This window comes from Esox lucius, chromosome 23 (assembly GCF_011004845.1).
Source record: "Esox lucius isolate fEsoLuc1 chromosome 23, fEsoLuc1.pri, whole genome shotgun sequence".
NCBI classification, from domain to species: domain Eukaryota; kingdom Metazoa; phylum Chordata; class Actinopteri; order Esociformes; family Esocidae; genus Esox; species Esox lucius.
The window spans coordinates 5,482,328-5,499,927 of NC_047591.1; the positions used below are offsets into that span (position 1 = coordinate 5,482,328).

Consider the following 17,600-nt stretch of genomic DNA (forward strand, 5'->3'; position numbering starts at 1 on the left):
GCTGACTTCACTGGGACATTGTGTTTTTCCTTTCAGGTTCTGAACATGACTGTCTCACTATGACTTTTCTTGGTTTATTTAGACTTTGGACCTTTGACTAAAGAAGGAACATGTAATAAACCTCTTATTGAGCCCCAGTTGTATAGAAATGTTGACTATTACGCAACATGAATACATTATGCAAATACTATAGTTGCTTAACTGAGTAGATGCTGATTGGCTGAAAACCATTGTATATAAGACAAAAGAGGTTACTTCAATTCCAGTGCTTATAGCTGTAGTAAACGAGACCGTATTACATCCCATCACCTTTTAATGCTCTAGTTGCTTTGGTAACAAGTTTATAATTACAATAAGGCATCTCAGGGGTTTGTGGTATATTGTACAACTAAGCGCTAAATACAGGCACTCCGCAATGTGTCGTGCTTAAGAACAGCTCCTGGCCATGTATTAGCTGCATACCACATCCCCTTTTGCCTTGTGCAAATATTTACATTGTGTTACAACAAGTAGTGTTGCTGTTATGTGAAATACTGTGTGATCATTATCAAGGTTTCCTGGCAATATAAAGGTCAGGAACACAAAAGGTTGAAGTAAATGTCACACCATGCTGTATAGAGTTTTCATCAAGTCTACTGTGATGATTATCATGTTATGTGATAAAACAATGCTTTCAGCACACTGAAGAAAGGGGAGCAATAGAGTAGCCAACTGATTGCAAAAAACGTTGACATTTATTCTTTTTTTTTTTTTTACCTTTGCACAGATCGTACTCCCAATTGTGCCCAGATATCACAGATAGTACAGTCAATATAAAAATGGCTTTTATAACTTTACACCCAAAGAAAGATAGCAATGTTTTTTTTCCTTCAAATGTTTATATGCCAAAAATACTTGTTACTTGTATTTTCACTAAAAGTACTCAAGATTGTGATTCTGCAGTTATGACATGGCCTTGTTGATATCACTGTAGTATTGTTCTTCCAGTGTACTTCTTGTAATAGGCACTTACCGGGGCTTAACAAAATACTGTTTATCATTCCTTTCTGGGACATGTTAGGATATACAACAACATTTAGGCCATTAATTCACCATCAACTTGAGGTTTGGCTTTGTTAATATTCTAACATACTCCCTACCAACTTTCTAAGTCGCCATGTTTTTGCAATCATCCATTTCCTAAATGCTGTCTTTATAAACCATACCCATACGCAGCAGAATTGTATTAAGCATAATGATGTCATGAGAGTAATCTGTTTCTGTCATTATTAACATCACACCAGTTCACTGTCCAGATATTACATCAGAGGATTTCTGTTTACATTTGTGGATAGAATATATAACAATCTTTCAATGAAAATCCAAAAATCCTCTCCTTTAAATAGAAAGGGTATATTTCATCAAAAGTTGTACACCATGGTCACTGTTATGGTCTATTCTACTAGATATTTCCTCCGTCATAGATAGTTCTCATATCTATCTTGCCTATGGGTGTTGTACGGTACAGACTCTATTGCTTGGGGACCACAAGGACAGTTCCACTATTCTTAATAACACATTTAACAGTCAATTACAAGAGAGAGAGAGCACCATCGTCATCATCTTGTAACATATTCCGTCTGTACTGAAGGACTCAGGGATATCCAACTCCGTGTTTTAGCAGGGAAAACGTCCTCCCAAGGGGTTGTTAATTTTGTAAAGCAATTGTTATAAAGCCGCCTCTTTAGATAGTCTGTCGTAGCCGGGAGAGTGGTCTGTCTAGCTCCTACAGGTTACTCCCCAAGTCAGTGAAGTAGATGTTTTTTCTCCAGAATGTCAGTCAAGGCAAAAAGGATGCAGATGCGCATTTTTAAACAGTTTCTGCAGGTGTCTCTCGCCTTTTCCCTCCGTTTACGGTGGTGTGGGAGGCTCCACGGGGCGTGTCTTCTTTAAAAGGCATTGTCAGATACATTTATGACTGTGGGTTTCACTTCCACGGCGGTCGGCAGTCCTTTTCCGGAGACCCACAGCCTCGTAAAAGGAGAGTGCAGGCTGGCCACTGGCATCAGGGACGCTTTAGAGTGACATTTCCTTAAATCCCCATAAAGGTGGTGTTTCCTCAGAGACACATAAATAAGCAGACAGGCTACAGAAATCACAGCAAGAAGCACACCAAAGACAGCGATTACAGCCGCATCCCACTTCTCAGTGTCCTTGGCAGTCAGCTCTAATCCCTTAGTGGTGACATTGACACATTTGGTGTCGTTTTTGTAGTGGGTGCCGCGGATGTCCACACACACCTTGTACTCGGTGGCGGGAGTCAGATGTGTGAGATTGTACACTTTAACGTCAGACGGGACACGGGCAGAGAACGCCACGGTTGGGTGGTTCGGGTGGGACGCCGTGTACCACTTTATGTTTGGAGCCAGACCGCTATGGGCAGCTCTCCAGGCTACCAGGACCGAGTTGGACTGCACCGATTTGATGTTGACGTTTAGAGAGCTGTTGGCAGGCCGAGGGAAATATCCATTTACCTCCACAGAGACTGACTTCAGGTCTGCGCCAACCAGATTGTGGGCCACACAGGTATAGAGTCCAGCCTCATTCTCCGTTATGTCGTAAATGTCAAACGTTCCCTCTGGGTGCATGTAGTATTTATCGGAAACGGTATTGGGCAAGACCCTGGCCCCGGATGGCGTGATCCAGTAGATGTCCGGTTCAGGTTCGCCAAAGGCCCGGCAGTGCAGCGATACAGAACTTCCATTGTTGACACTGACATGCTCAGGCATGCTCTCGGGCGAGATGAGAGGTAGACAGATCTCTGTCATCTCCCTGAAGTGAACCTGCCGGACATGCTGTCCTTCATATTCCGGAGGCTCCACACAGAACAGTGAGTCTGGTTCCATGAAGCGTATCTTGGTCTTGTTCATGTTCATCCAGCGGACCACACAGTCGCAACGTATGGGATTGCTGTGCATGCTCACCTCACGAAGGTTGGGGAGGGACTCGACTGTAATGCTGTGTAGGGCACTGAGCGCATTCCCATTCAGCATCAACGTCTCCAGTCTGGGAAGCTTGTAGAAAGCGTTGGGGTGGATATAGGAGAGCTTAGGGTTGTTGGTGGCTTCAATCTTAGTCAGTTCAGGAAGGTTGTTGAGGGCAAAGCTATCGATGGATACCAGTTCCGGCATGCTATTGATGCCCAACTCTTTGAGGTGGAGCATGTCAGCAAAATCTCCCCGCTGTATCCTCCCAATGGGATTTTTGTTTAAATCCAGAAATTTTAGGTTTTTTAGGTTCCTCAGAGCTGTGTGAGGAACCTCAGAAAAGGTGTTGTCGTAGAATGAGATACTCTCCAAATTGACAAGGCCAGACAGTGCATCGTCTGGTAACTGTGATAGGTTCATTCTGGTCAAAACTAGACTGCGGAGGTTACCGAGGGGCTTGAAGTTCATGTCCTGAATGGACGTGATTGGATTCTCCCCGATCATCAGTATTTCGAGGTTGGGCATGGCGTCGAACCACTCACTGCTAATGGTCTGCAGCTTGTTGGAGTTTAGGTGGAGCCGGAGAAGGTTGTGAAGGCCCTGAAATGCCGTGGGGGACATGAAGGAGATCAGATTGTGGTTCATGTAAAGCTCCTGCAGGTTGGCCAGCTCGGCCAGGCAGCTGTCTGTGAGCCGACGTATCCAGTTCTCTTCCATGTGCAGGGACAGCAGCTGTGGCAGGCGCCCGAGGTGGATGTCACTCATCGACGATAAGTTGTTTTGCGACAAGTCAATCTCTGTGATGTTGGCCAGGTAATCCAATGGTTTCTCAATCTTTGCAATGTTGTTAGTCTGCAGCAGTAGCACTTGTGTGTTCACGGGTAATCTCCCAGGCAGAGTGAAAAGTCCCAAGTCGTTACAGTCAACGGTCGGGGCTTCCATGTACACAGAGCTGGGTGAGAACCAGGGTCTGATCTCACATATACATGACTGAGGGCAATCTACTTTCTCCTCCGACGCCAGAACAAAGGCAGTCATGGCAAGGCCCATGAAGAAACAATCCGCAAATGACACGTCCTTCATATTGGCCCGATTCCCTCCAGTAAGTAATTGGTCCTTGTAGATTAAGTGGCCTGAGCTGTTGCCTTCACAAATAATGAATCATTTGTAGCTGTTTCTATAGAGAATATCTACCCACCAATAGGAAGGCTTTCCCAGGGGGTTTCTATCTTGCAGTCTTGATGGTGATGATGATGATGTTGTGGCGTCCTTGAATAAAATGACCGGCTACTTAATTTTACCTCCTGAGCATTAGGGTCAGGGCTTCTGTCTTGCAGGCCCAAATAGATGACAATGAACATATACCTCAGGGAGCTCCAGTCTTGCAAAGCACATCTGGGTCAGCCTCCATTAACGTTCTGATTTCCTTTGAAAATGAATCACATCCATCTCTTGACGTCGGTACTAACTCCCAGCCTTTTCAAACCAGTCCATTCCCCCCTGTAAAGATAGAGAGGGGAAAAACAGTAAATACCACGACAGAAAGTGTGGGTGACAGAAAACCTGCGATTTAAGCATAATTGACATTTGTGATAGAGGTACATTGATGCATGTTGACATTTACATCGCACAGCCTTCAAGACACAGCGGTATGGATTTAGATGCGCTTGACCTATTGCATATAATTTGGGGGTCTTTCTGTGCCCTCCTGATATGGCATTAATGGCTGACTTTAGGAGATTCAAGTGCCTTTGGAGTTAAAGAGAGGAGACTTTATTAAATTCTTAAATGGCATATTGTGTAGGCTTAAACACTGGCCCCTATGGCTAATTGCATTGAGGAGACACCGGAATATATATCATCAGAGAAAATATGTATGGGAAACACATTTCAAAACATGAGAAGGAAACAAAAAATCTTTTAAAGGGCTTATAAAAACTTCCCTCTACGCAAATCCCTATTTGGACATTAACATGTTACAGCCCTGTCTCTAAATGCTGTTTTTTATGCTGTCCTCTCCAGAGTTAGGCTGTTACAGTTTATCATTTGTCATACATAAACACTTTCCAGTGAATGGATGGGTTTGATGGTGCTTGTCATAGCCTGGGCTGCAAAGCAAAAAAAACACCAGACAGCCACAAAGAAAAGAGAAGAAAAAGGGAAAGAGAGAAAAAGAGCGGAAAAGATAGCACATTCTATCTTTCTCTCTCTCTCCCTCTCTGTTTCCACCCTAGCGCCTCGAGATGATGACAGAAATGGCAAAGTCCGAATGGTGCTGCGGAAACATTTCAGTCGGTCCCAGTGGCAAAACCAGGCCAAGAGTTCATTCCTCAAGCCATATTGGAGCGTGCGGCTGAGAATGTGGTTATGGATGAGACTGAGGGAGGGATGAGGAAAGAGGGTAGGAATGATAGAGAGGAGGGAGACAAAGTGAGAACAAGGAGAAAGGGCGAGGGCTGTTATTTTTCAAAGCACCTGGCACTTTAATAAGCGGAACACCCAGAGCATTCTGGATAACATGGTTACCCACTGTCTCCCTATGGAAGCATTGAGTGTCATTGTATAACTCTGTGCTTAATCTTCTCTGGGGAGACACAGGGCCCTCCTTTCTCTTACAATGGTAATTTGCTTCAATGGTGTTTCGGGTTCTCACCCCCTGCTTACTCTAGTTCCTGTGTTTACTAATCACAATTAGAGACACCTTAATGTGTTTGGGTTAAACATTATTGCATTACTGCACCCAACGTACTTTCCATCACAGTGGGACACCATTGTAAGTCTCTCAAGGCCTGGTGTGTGGCACCGCTATATTGAAAGTTGCTCCACACTGCCTGTTACTCTGCCAAATTGTGGAATTATTTTGGATGCAACTTCCGTTGGGTAATCGATATCTTCGTGGGCCAACCAGGACCACTTCACGGTGGTCACATAATGGAAGCTTTAAAAGACCGGTGCCAGCCAGAACAAGTAATTGGTGGTCTACGAAAAACTTTTGTCCCCCGGAATATGTTAAATGGAACATTATTTAGTCCCAGGAATTCTTTGGATTTGGCAAGGTACTTTGGCACCCATTTGTTGGAATGGTTATCAAGGTAGCCTAATGTAGAGAAAGGTATTGGCTGCACATGGGATTAAAGCGCTATTTTCATATCCATTTAATTTCTGGCCTTCAAATCCCTCCCACACAGGACTACTATATGATAATTCTGAGTTTAATTAAGGATTCAAATGGTGTTGTGTGCCTACATAACATAACAGCCTTTCCCTGTACTTACACGTGTGATAACATTTGGGCTATGATAATCCCAATTTGATTCATGTAAACTGAAATTTTGCCCAAAAATGTATTTCTGGATGTCTTCACAATGAATAATATTTTCTTAGCCTCTGCTGTTGTGTAATGACGAAGCCTGGAATTATTACACACGTTGCAGCACTGTTGCCTTCCCTCCACACATAACGATAAATCATAAAGGGTTTTACCTGACACCTTTTGGACAAGGTTATACTACCAGAGTACCAGTACCAGGAGTGTAATATTTTGTAGGGAATGATATTCTATTTATTCAGGATATGAAGAAGCAACATTTCAATGTACAATATTCTTATAAATATAGATAATCCCTTCCAAACTGACCTCAGTTTAACTTCCATGCACTGCGCTTTTTTCCACTGACTCTGACCCCTTTCATGTTATAAACTAAGTACATGAATAACTTCGCCATTATGTCTTTAACTAATAATGTCAGGTTGATCCATGTTAAATGAGTTGCTTTAATAATGTTTAATTCATGACCCAACGGTTAGGGGAAGTTTCTGGGCTTTGCGACTACTATTTAAAAGAACATTATGAGCCATTAGTCTGTGGACTTTTAGAAAAGGAATTGGAGGAGACACCTACTTTAGATCTAGGCCACATTAATGTACTAAGTGTTACGAACACTGACAGATTCAAAAGAAAATAGCGTTAGCGAGATTATGAACAAAATGCATCTGTAGTGGTATTGTGAAACATTTGGCCGGTTTCACAGACACAGATTAAGCCTAGTCCTGGACTAAGAAATTAAGATAATTTATTTTGTAAGATATAACTCATGTAAAATACAAAGACAAAATAGCCAGTAGCAATGAACTGCTAAATTGCGAATGTCTACAGTCTTTAGTCTTGTACTACTATGTCAGTGTGAAATCAAGTCAACCTGGGTTTCCCTGCATTTTAATACAAAGTTAATGTATAGTTAATTCAGTTGACCTACTATCATGCCATAGTAAGGAGAATTATTTACCCAAGCCACTAACTACTGCATGGCAGACATGGCCTGGGTCTCAGGTCTGTAACTGACAGGACCCTGCACAGCTTCTACCCCCCAGCCATAAGTCTGTTAAACAACGCTGCATAAGGACAACCAAATGGCTATCCGCATCTGTGTCCCTTTTTGCAATATCTCTTCAGTACTGACTATATTTTAAACCCACACTAGACCCTACTCACACACACATTCACACATACTAACACTATAATGCACACACACATTCATACATAATAAGAACATACAGTGTGGTCGGTGTAGAGTCGTGTGTAGTCTACACTTGTTGTTAACAAGAATAGTTTGAATATGCTGTTAAATTTCACGTAGTCAACAAGGGGTGGGGGGGATCAATACAAATATGTGTTGCTGTAGGACATGCAGTCTAAAATGTGTCAATACCACCATGTCATCCGCTGGTGACCCAAGGAAGCTGTAACTGTAAGCACACAGCTCAAGACAGATGAGGGAAATCAGCTTTAACCCATTTAAGCTTAGGTGAAAACAAGGAGATCCGAGGAGGGGGAAAAAAGCAATTGTAGCTTGTCTGACGTTAAGTGGCAATAACTTGCATAGCACCTCATGGTTCTCCGACAGAGAGGAATGCAGTTAATACCGATACCAAATGGAATTATAAGATGGATGCTACTAATCAGCGTCCTGTTGCAGTGCAGCGTCATACAGAGGGGGAGGGGAAGTGATGTGGAATCTGTATCTTTCCCCTATGCTATCGTGTCCAGGCCAGCAGCAATCCCTCTTGCCCCGGTTTGATTAGGCCAGCCTGTGAAATAGAGCCACTGTAATAATGAGTGTGTACAGTGGTGTAGAGTGTTGCGCTCCTTCTGACTCCATGACGGTAACTCAGCCGTGCCACAGCGGCTCAGCTTAACCTCGACCGACCAGCCCTGCGCTGTTTGTTTTGTGGCTAGCTGCTCGTTTCAAAGTGAATTGTAAATCTTCTAGTCCGGGACGGTTGGCTGGGGTCGGGTGGAGGCGAGGGGGAGGGGTATATGGAGATGATTACTTTTGAAACCGGTACCAGTCACTTGTTTACGCCAATTTATCAAAGGATAAGTAAGGTGGTATGCTTTCGCGGGATGGATGCTGCTTCACATGAAGACAATTTTCCATACTGACATTATGTTCTATTTTTCAACAACAATAAGAACTCAATCAATGTGCTGCTGTCAGAAGGAGGTAAATTAGTCTGGGATTGAGAAGTGAGGAATATTAAGGTAATTCTTTTTGGTTGTGTGTCGACACTCGTTGATACAGTAGGTGGTAAGAAATAAACAACACATTCTGTCGGTTCGGATCATGGGTGAGAAACTGCAAAATGCACAGTGATGTGTCTCCACCAAACGTGTTGAAAGGGAACATATTGGCCCTCAGGGATGTGATTATGTAGCCTATACCATTTAGCCAATAACAAGACAGCATGCTATCTGCTGAAAGGTAGACATTACCCTTGCAGGGCTAAAACTGTTTCCCCAACATAAAGGTCATATTCGTAACTGAAAAGTAGGCCAGTGGAGAATTGCCTCTTTTTTACAGGAGGAATGGTTTGTGTATTGAAGAAATACGCCTCAAAGGCTCTCTCTCCCTTGCTCCAACCCACCCACCCCTCTCTCTACCTCTGCAATTTTCCTGCCGTTCCCTGTTCTCACCCTACGTTCAGATTTGTCTCCTTTTTTATCTCCCACTCTCAACTGCTCTCCCCCTGTTCCTTTACATCCCCCAACTCTAGGCTGCTTTCACTTTTTTCTTTTACTCTCAGGATGAAACCCCTACAGTGGTGTCCTCTCCATCTTCAACCCTTCTCCATTCAACACATTAGCATCACTATCTCAGTGTGAGGAGAGGCACAGTGGTTCCCTGACCTGCCTGCTTGCCTACCATCTGACTTTCCTCTCAGGTTCCATGGCTGGCTGACTGGTTGGTTGAGGGCTGCATGGATAATCCGCCAGGTAGGTGGCGTTCTGGGCCACCTGTCCCTCCCTCTGCCCTTCACCTCATTGATTTGCCATTAGCCTTTTTTCCAAGGTAAGGGGAGAGTCCATTAAACTGTGCCTTCTATGCAGTGTGTGTGCATAATGAAGTTTTGTGTGGTGTCGTGGAAAGGGGGGGGGGGTGGACATTTCCCTTTACACCTGCTCTTGCATGCCTGCAAATCAGCAGCAAGTCAACAGTTAATGCAGAATCAATGTTCCAAATTAACCCCCCAGGTCTGAGCTCAGCCTAGCTCTGCTTCGTGCTTCTCTCATCCACTGGCCAATGCCCTTGGGCTGAGTAAGAGAGACCAGAGAACACGCACACTTGCACACAAACGTTTGCCTATAGTTACCTGCAGACCACATGGAAACAGACATGATTGCATGCAAGGACACGAACGTCATACATGCACATGTACAACCAAGTGTGCACCGAAAAGTTAGCCACGCTAAAATGGAGACTAAGGTTTCCTTTTCTCATCATGTTAGGCTTGCTGTTAAGAAGTTCAGAAACAAGCCAAACATTCATTTTCTCATCCTAATGCACCACTGTTCTGTTACACATCTACATAATACTCCTTGTAGTTAACAGGAATGAAAAGGGACAGGCAGCAATATCACTCATAGACGGGAGGAAATTTAATCTGCAGGTGTGAATGTGGCATGCATGTCTTGGAGATGCACAGCTATCTATGTTTATGTTTTAGTTTTTATATTTCTTCTTGTGTGTATATATATATATATATATATATATATATATATATATATATATATGTGTGTATATGTATATGTATGTATATTCAAGAGGCCATATGCCTGTAAAGACCCACTTTTTTCTAAAGGAGGAAAAAATCTATCTTTATATGCCACTTAAATGCATTTAATGCCAACTAGGCCTTCTTTATTATGATTTGATGGCTCTGGTAGGATATTCTAGGGGAGTGATTGTATCCTATTACTTCCATTCACCTGGTTCAGAACATCCCTGCATAGCTACTCTGAAAGAGTCATTCCATATGTGATTTGGGTTATTTTCATTAAATAAAAGTGGCATAAAAAGTGACACTTTTTTTTGTCCCTTTGGCTTTGTATTGCAGCACTTAGCATCTGAAATGATACAATGACTAGGGGTGCAGCCTGTCAACTTTAATTTGAGGGTACTTTCATTCATATCGGATGACCCTCTGGTACTTTTCGGCGCATTTGTTGATAACTCCGTCCGGAAACACTCAGAATACAATAGGTAAATGATGTGAGGACAGTGCCTCAAAGGATGTAACAAACGACAAGGGTTTGAATGAGAGTGCTGACTTCACACCCCTCTGTAAAGAGGACACGGTCATTTCAGTTCCATTTTGTGACTCAACGAAGATACTTCAACTCTTTTTATATTTCATTTTGCTCTCCTGGCTGTGCCGTTTAGGAATTAGAGCAAGCACAATTTTAGATCTTGTGTATGGAACATAACACTACCATCGCACAATTACTGTTGTTGTTTACAAAATCCCAAAACAGCCCATTTGAAATCGCTATCTGGGTCAGCTGGGCATCATTTGAAAGCTTGTTATATTGTCAACATTAGGAGCTAAGTTATAAAAATATGATATTACGGGGTTAGTCTTTCACAAGGCAATTCAGGCAAAGATCGTTATTTTAATATGCATAGGAGACGTAAGTGCATTGAGATGCTTGTTCCGACCACTTCTCATCCTAATATACAAAAATAGGCTCATTCAATTCAGAACAGCCCACGTCATCTTGTAACTGCACATCAAACATAGAGATCATAAAACATTGACTCTTTATAAGAAGTGAGTTATATGATATGGAAATATGAAGCAGTCATTTTGACTCAGGGGTGTTTGGCTTTCTTGGGTGACATCAAGGCAATATTATAATCCTCAATGTCTCATCTTCCAAAATACATAGTCATAATACATACATAATACTTTGTACAGCATTTGCCGCACTCAGACAACAAAAGCAATTCCAAGTTGCCCTATTAGCATGAGGAGATGAGGCTACAATACCTACTGGAATTCATGCTGTCAGTCAAATCCATTCAGCGCTGACATCAGGTCTAAGTTCAAAGTCTGATTTCATAAAAAGCCAATGCATTTCAATGCAGGAGGTAATCAGCATCCAAATCTGCTAGTTTCAACCTGAACATGGGTTCAAGAATTTAAGAATCTATTGTACGACTAGAGCTGTGATGGACATGGAATTTTGGGTGGCCGTTGTCGGTTTAGTTTTCAGTCATCTACTTGTTAAATGTGCAGGCCCTACCAATGAATCCCTCTACTTTACTTTATCTGCAGGTGCTACAAAGCAACAAGTTCTGTTGTGTGAGGCTTTTATGGTTTCTCTAAAATGAAATCAATATATATTTTGTACAAATCTATATCAAGAAATGTTATATATTATATTAAACCCTGCAAGCATATCAAAGCTCCAGACTGGGATCTGTATTAGGTTTATTTTCTGCAAAGGAATTGGCATTGTATGAAATAGGGCAAGTCGTTTTTTTGATGTTTTAAACTCACAAAAGCATAGGAGCTAATGAACTGGATGTTCTCAGTCCCCAACAATGGTTAAACGGCATATGGATTATTTTGCCTGTACATGTCCTTTAATTCAATTGCACTACGACAAAAATACTGGTTAGCAGAGTTTCTGTACTGCACATGTGGCTGCAGAGTTAGATAAATAAATCACCCCCTGGCAAACAACTACACAAACAGTAGGTTAACAAGCATACAGACAGGGGCAGTCCCATATTAGTCTTGCGTGGACAGACCTTGAGCATGACAGATTGTGGAAATAAGCCTCAAGAGACTATTCAACATTTAGTTGATGTCCTATTAATCTGTTTATGTAGTTGCCTCCAAAGTTTTGTAGCAGGTACCCAGGATGCAGAATTTTCTCTTCTACAATACCTTATCTAATTAAACAAAATGTGATAATTATTTGTGTTGTTATATCATGCAGACCTTCACAGTATATTAGGTTTCAACATTGTATAAAAACATTTGCCTAATCCAAATATTTTCTAATATAAATTAAAGTAACAACATTTTATTTCAATGATAATAATACCCACATTACCGAGGGAGCATTAAAAAATGATTGCTACACTAATTGTCCCTCTGAAACAGATAAAGGCCTCTGTAAGGCCAAAATATAATTTAAAATTTGCCAAATTGATGGAACATTTATCAGTTATGTTTTTAGATTGAGATGTCCGATCTATGTGAACGATCTTAAATCTTTACAAAAATCCCCACATTGTGATATACAAAATGTATCTTTTGTTTTGGTTTCACATGGAATCATTTGAAAGGAAAGGCAATCTGCTGTGAATGGACTAGATGTTTACATCCTCAGCAAATGTTTATTGAAAATATATATATATTTGCACAATGAGCACTTTTTAGTAAAAGCACTGGTTACAGTCAACTAAATATCAAGCATAAATGTAACATGAGTCAAAATGTCTCACAATAAGAGAATGTGGTTTTAATAATGAGATAATAAGCCACCTAAGATTTCTCCGATGACAGCTTCTTGTTATTGTTTGTAGCTGTCTGACCTTTCGGAATCATAACAACCAACACCCTTCTACCCCGCAATCCGTGCATGGTGCACGTTCTTATTGTGAAGCGGTCAACCATCCCGTCTTTCCATGTATTTATTGATGTTGTGTATTGTTTACATACCGTATATGCGTATTTGGGATTCTTTCCCCTGTGTTTCTAGTGTTATGCATGTGTGTGGCTGCAGATGATGATGCATGTGTCTCTATTCGTTCATCACATTGGATAGATTGCTCTACTCCCCGGGCTTTAGTCCATTTAGTCTTAGTAGTGTCACTCATAAGCAATAGCTTTCCATTAGTGTATCCAGGACTATATGTATTCATCTCACATTTTACATAACAGATGGACAACACAGCAGCAATTCTCAGACATCTCTTCTCTTTTTGAGAATGCCACTGGCATATTTCCCCTTTCAGAATGGTGTCCTTTTTCACTTTTCAATAGGAGTTACCTTTGAATGGATGAAAAGGTGTCACTAGATTCAACGACCTTTAGGAATAGATTGGAAAAGATGAAATGTCATTGATGCAGGTGCACGGCAACATTTTGATTTTTTCGATTTTAACTTGCTTGTGATTTCTCTTTCCCTTGCTTGGGCTTGTGGAGCCCCACCCAAGTCCGTTTGTAAACATGTAAGCTGTCAGCTATCAAAGCCCTGTACTCTACTGTACTGTATGCTTGAATGCTCTAGTCTAAACTCTCCCCTCCAGCTGTCTGTCTGCACCACTGTTTACCAATGTATTAGTCACATATCCGATTCAAACCAGGGGTTTCATGTTATACATCATTATGTAACTTAACAATTAATTAGGTGCAGGAGTGCGCCACAGTGTGACTTGCTTGTCTTTATTTTGACACTGAGTGTAAAGACTGAGAGTTGAGCCCACACATCTTTTGGTCCTCCTCATACTGTAGATAGATAGCCTAGAAAATTGCACTCAGCCTGTAAATTCTCCTCTAAATATATACACCCACACACTGGAATCTATCACAGGCTGTGGCAATTGAATGAGAAAACCCTTTCAAAATCCAGTGTTGTATAGGACCAATGTAATGTAGCCCTAACACAAGCGATAGAGCAATTCAGTGGTAGTATGCACACTGTACTTTACTGAAGGTAGTTGCCGGAAGAGGAAAACATAATGATACATTTTAAACTACATATAATCATAACATTTTATTTTATGAGTTTTATTCCCACCTTACAAGAAGTAGGTTAGTGCAGAGAAAAGAGTACAGGCTCTTACAATCACATGCTAAACACAAAGCTAGCAACTTAGTATAGTCAATAAAAATTTAATTTTAAGGAAAATGAAGTAAATACGCTGAGCTTTGAAAACATCAAGACCAGTATCAATGTAATCTAATCAGTAGTGTACAGGATTCTACAATTGTTAACCAATTCCGTTTACACTATACTGCTGCTCATATGCATACATGGTGCATACTTTTTCCTACTGGATTCCTACTCCCGTAGGAATCAGACCCACAATGCCAAGTGAGCAAAACAGGACCGGCTTTTGTGCTATAGTTAATCAATGAGCCCCAAGAGGATGTGGCACATGGCCAAAATACCAAGGCTAGAGAGTCATTCCTAGGTACGACACAGTGCTGAGTGTCGTTGTATATCAACCATATATCACAAATCTGAAAGATGTATTGTTATTATATACTGGTTGCCAACACAATTACAACAGTATACAAACACATTGTTTGTCATACTGGTCATATACCTAGCTTTTAGCTAATCAGAAATCCAGGTTCAAATCACCTTGTTTATATGGTCTCATATCCTATGGATTTCAGCATCCTGGACACAAACTACCCAGTTTGTGATATGCTATGCAGAGCTGAAATATAAACATAAAAAAGATAAAATACATAAAAAGAACACCTAGGATTGTAATAGATAGGCATGACAAGTACACTGGTTTACCATTTTCTCATCAAATCATTTGAGGTCTCCATCAGGGGCAAATGGCAAGGACATAATGGTTTTTAGGTTTCATAGAAAGCATCGAGCAATGCTATATAATTACATGTTCATATTGAATAGTTGTAGTTAGGCTTCTCTCTAGAATGGGGGGTTGTATGGATCCATTGTGCCCATGTTCATTATCAGCCCCATTAGTTTGCCTAAGCAATAAGGGAGATTGATTCACTGATAGCCTAAAGTAACAAATGGTCAACACTAGAGCTGGAATGATGAACTGAAAAGGATTCACACCGATCACTAATCCCAGACATGTTGCTGATATCGTTCATTGCGTTAATGAGCCTAGAGAAATGTGAAGTTTGTAATGGAATACGTTTTGTGGATATGGGTCAATGTTAATGGGAACATTGATGGCAACAACGAAGTAGAATTAGTTGTTTAAATGATTCAATGATGTTGTAAACATATTATTCTATGTATCATTATGGCATCGATTCAGGCAATGTATCGCTATATGGATTTTTGTCCATATATTGTCCTGTCAACAAGATGTTCTCTATAGTTAATAGTTAGAAGCATCAACCATCCAATTTTTGTTATATTTTTTTATCATGTTTACTTATTTAAATATGCCATTAGGGCCCTACATGTTGGAGAGGTTAAGAGAGAGGGAGGGATATGGAGAGAGGGGTGGGGGGAAGCTGCCCAATATACTGTAGTTAAAGGATTAGTGACAGTAATAATTACGGAATAACTCTGGATGCAATGCGCTGATATGCTAATGGATGGAATGGATCTGGTCCACGATGCAACGCATGTGTGCGCCTGTGTTTCTGATTCTTTGGTGTGTGTGTTGTGTGTGTGTGTTGTGTTTGTGTGATGTGCATGTGTGTGTGTGTGTGTGTGTGTGTGTGTGTGTGTTGTGTTGTGTGCTGCGTGTTGCCCTGGGTTATTAAACGAGCTTTCGTGGCAGGTAGCTACAGTGAACGAGTTCTCTCTGATTGCAACAGGATGATTCAACGGAGGGCAAAGTGAGAGGGAATCGAAGGGAGGGGAGGGGAGTTAGTCACCATTCTGAGGATTTCTAGATGTGCCTTCTGTGTGCACACTAAATGCATCAGCAACAGGACATCAGACGAGCATCTTAGCGTATATACGTGCCCCAATGCACCCACTTTTTCCACATTCCATGTCATAACGCTTTGGTATGATCTCATGCGTAAACCATTTCCATCATAAAGCGCATTCTGCATAGTTGCGCAAATGCGTCCGGGTGTCCGAAGGTTCGAGGACTGTCACTGGCATTTCAAGCTTCACTGCTTTTCTGCAATTCCGACTGCTTCCATGCATTTCTGATTTGCAGTAAAACACAACAGTAACTATTTAAACACATCCCGTTTTCTATAGCTCCGCAACACCTATCTCGTTATGCAATTGTTTAGGATCTACTGTGTCGTCAAAGCCTTTCCCAGATTGCAAACCAGATATTTCCTATTAAGTTCTTTGAAATCCGTTGTGCAACAGTAAGTATCAGGAATCTCTCTAGATGACAGAAAAAATATCGGCAAAAGATGGGAACTTACCCGCAATAGTAATCTTTTTCCATCGACCGATATGTAATCCCTATATCCCCATCTACCACACTGGTCCAGCGACGGAGAGCGCGCAACACATAGGGCAAGCCTACAATACGCTTCGGCTTCTTATTTTTACGCAGTTGGATAGAGGCCAGCTCCAGCTTTTAATTTCTTCCTGTTTCGCTATGCCACAATGTTCTTGATTAGAGAAAAACTGAGTCCACACCCAGAGAGAGCAGTTTGGTTGGTAGAAGAGGCTCTATCCCCCGTGTCCTTTTCCACGGTGGTTAACGGCGCATCTCCCCCTCGATCAGCTGTCACAGAGACATGCTGCTGTCTGCTCAGCACTCATTAATATCGGAACAACCCCGGCTCTCCAGAGAACAGCCAATAGCGTCTGAGATCCAAGCGCGGTGCTCGCAGCATCCCGAGTCTGGTTGGTTGAATTCTGCTGTCAGTCATGTATTAGACCCTCTTTTTCCAGGGAGTCTTGAAGCAATGAGGAGGGGAATGGGATGAGGGTGCAGGAAGAAAATGGATATCTGTTCCTATTAGAGCTCGCGCTCGGATTGAGTCACGAGGGAGTTGGAACACACTGTTCTACAAACCTGGGGGTCAGAAAGGTTATCCCTTGCCTCAGAGAATGAGATGTAGGCCCTATCTCCTCTTTCAGAGTCCTGGAGTTCCATTTTAAAAGATGGAGAGCTTCATTGCTGTATAGTTTACAGTAACATCACTAGTGGTTTGGTGAATAACTTGATCTACCAATCAATACTTTTATAGGAAAAAGATGTATGCGTGAGATGCCCATGCCCTCTGTGCATCAGGTTCTGAAGAGAGTTTTGTCACTCTCAAAACTGACTGTTATATTAATAATATGATAATAGTTACTGGTTTTGGGGGCAATTGACATGCTATTCATTTTTCTTTCTATCAGAGGATAATATTTAACAATTAAAACTCCAACAATGTGGTATAAAGCATGAAATATGTTAATTTTTTATGTCCATGACAATGTCACATTCAAGGTTGAGTTTAACCTACAAAGATGACTACAGTAGTGGGACCACACATTTTTTCCCTTGTGATAATCTAACCCACAACCCTGGTGTTGCTAGCGCCACTTTAACAACAAAGCAACACATAGCCCCATTGGTACAAAGAAATCATTTTGAAGTCATGGATGATCAATCATTGCCTCCATAGCGTTGTCTATCTGAGAGTGGT

At 41.6% G+C, this 17,600-nt stretch overlaps 1 protein-coding gene across 1 annotated transcript; it reads right to left on the reverse strand.

The window, feature by feature from the left end:
* Positions 1-295: 295 nt before the first annotated feature.
* LOC105007066 (leucine-rich repeat neuronal protein 3) lies at positions 296-16,692 on the reverse strand. Its single transcript, XM_010865844.4, has 2 exons — positions 16,380-16,692; positions 296-4,466 (listed from the first exon to the last, which is right to left on the reverse strand). The coding sequence occupies exon 2, from the start codon at positions 4,047-4,049 to the stop codon at positions 1,929-1,931; it is 2,121 nt and encodes a 706-aa protein (XP_010864146.2). The 5' UTR covers positions 4,050-4,466; positions 16,380-16,692; the 3' UTR covers positions 296-1,928.
* Positions 16,693-17,600: the final 908 nt, after the last annotated feature.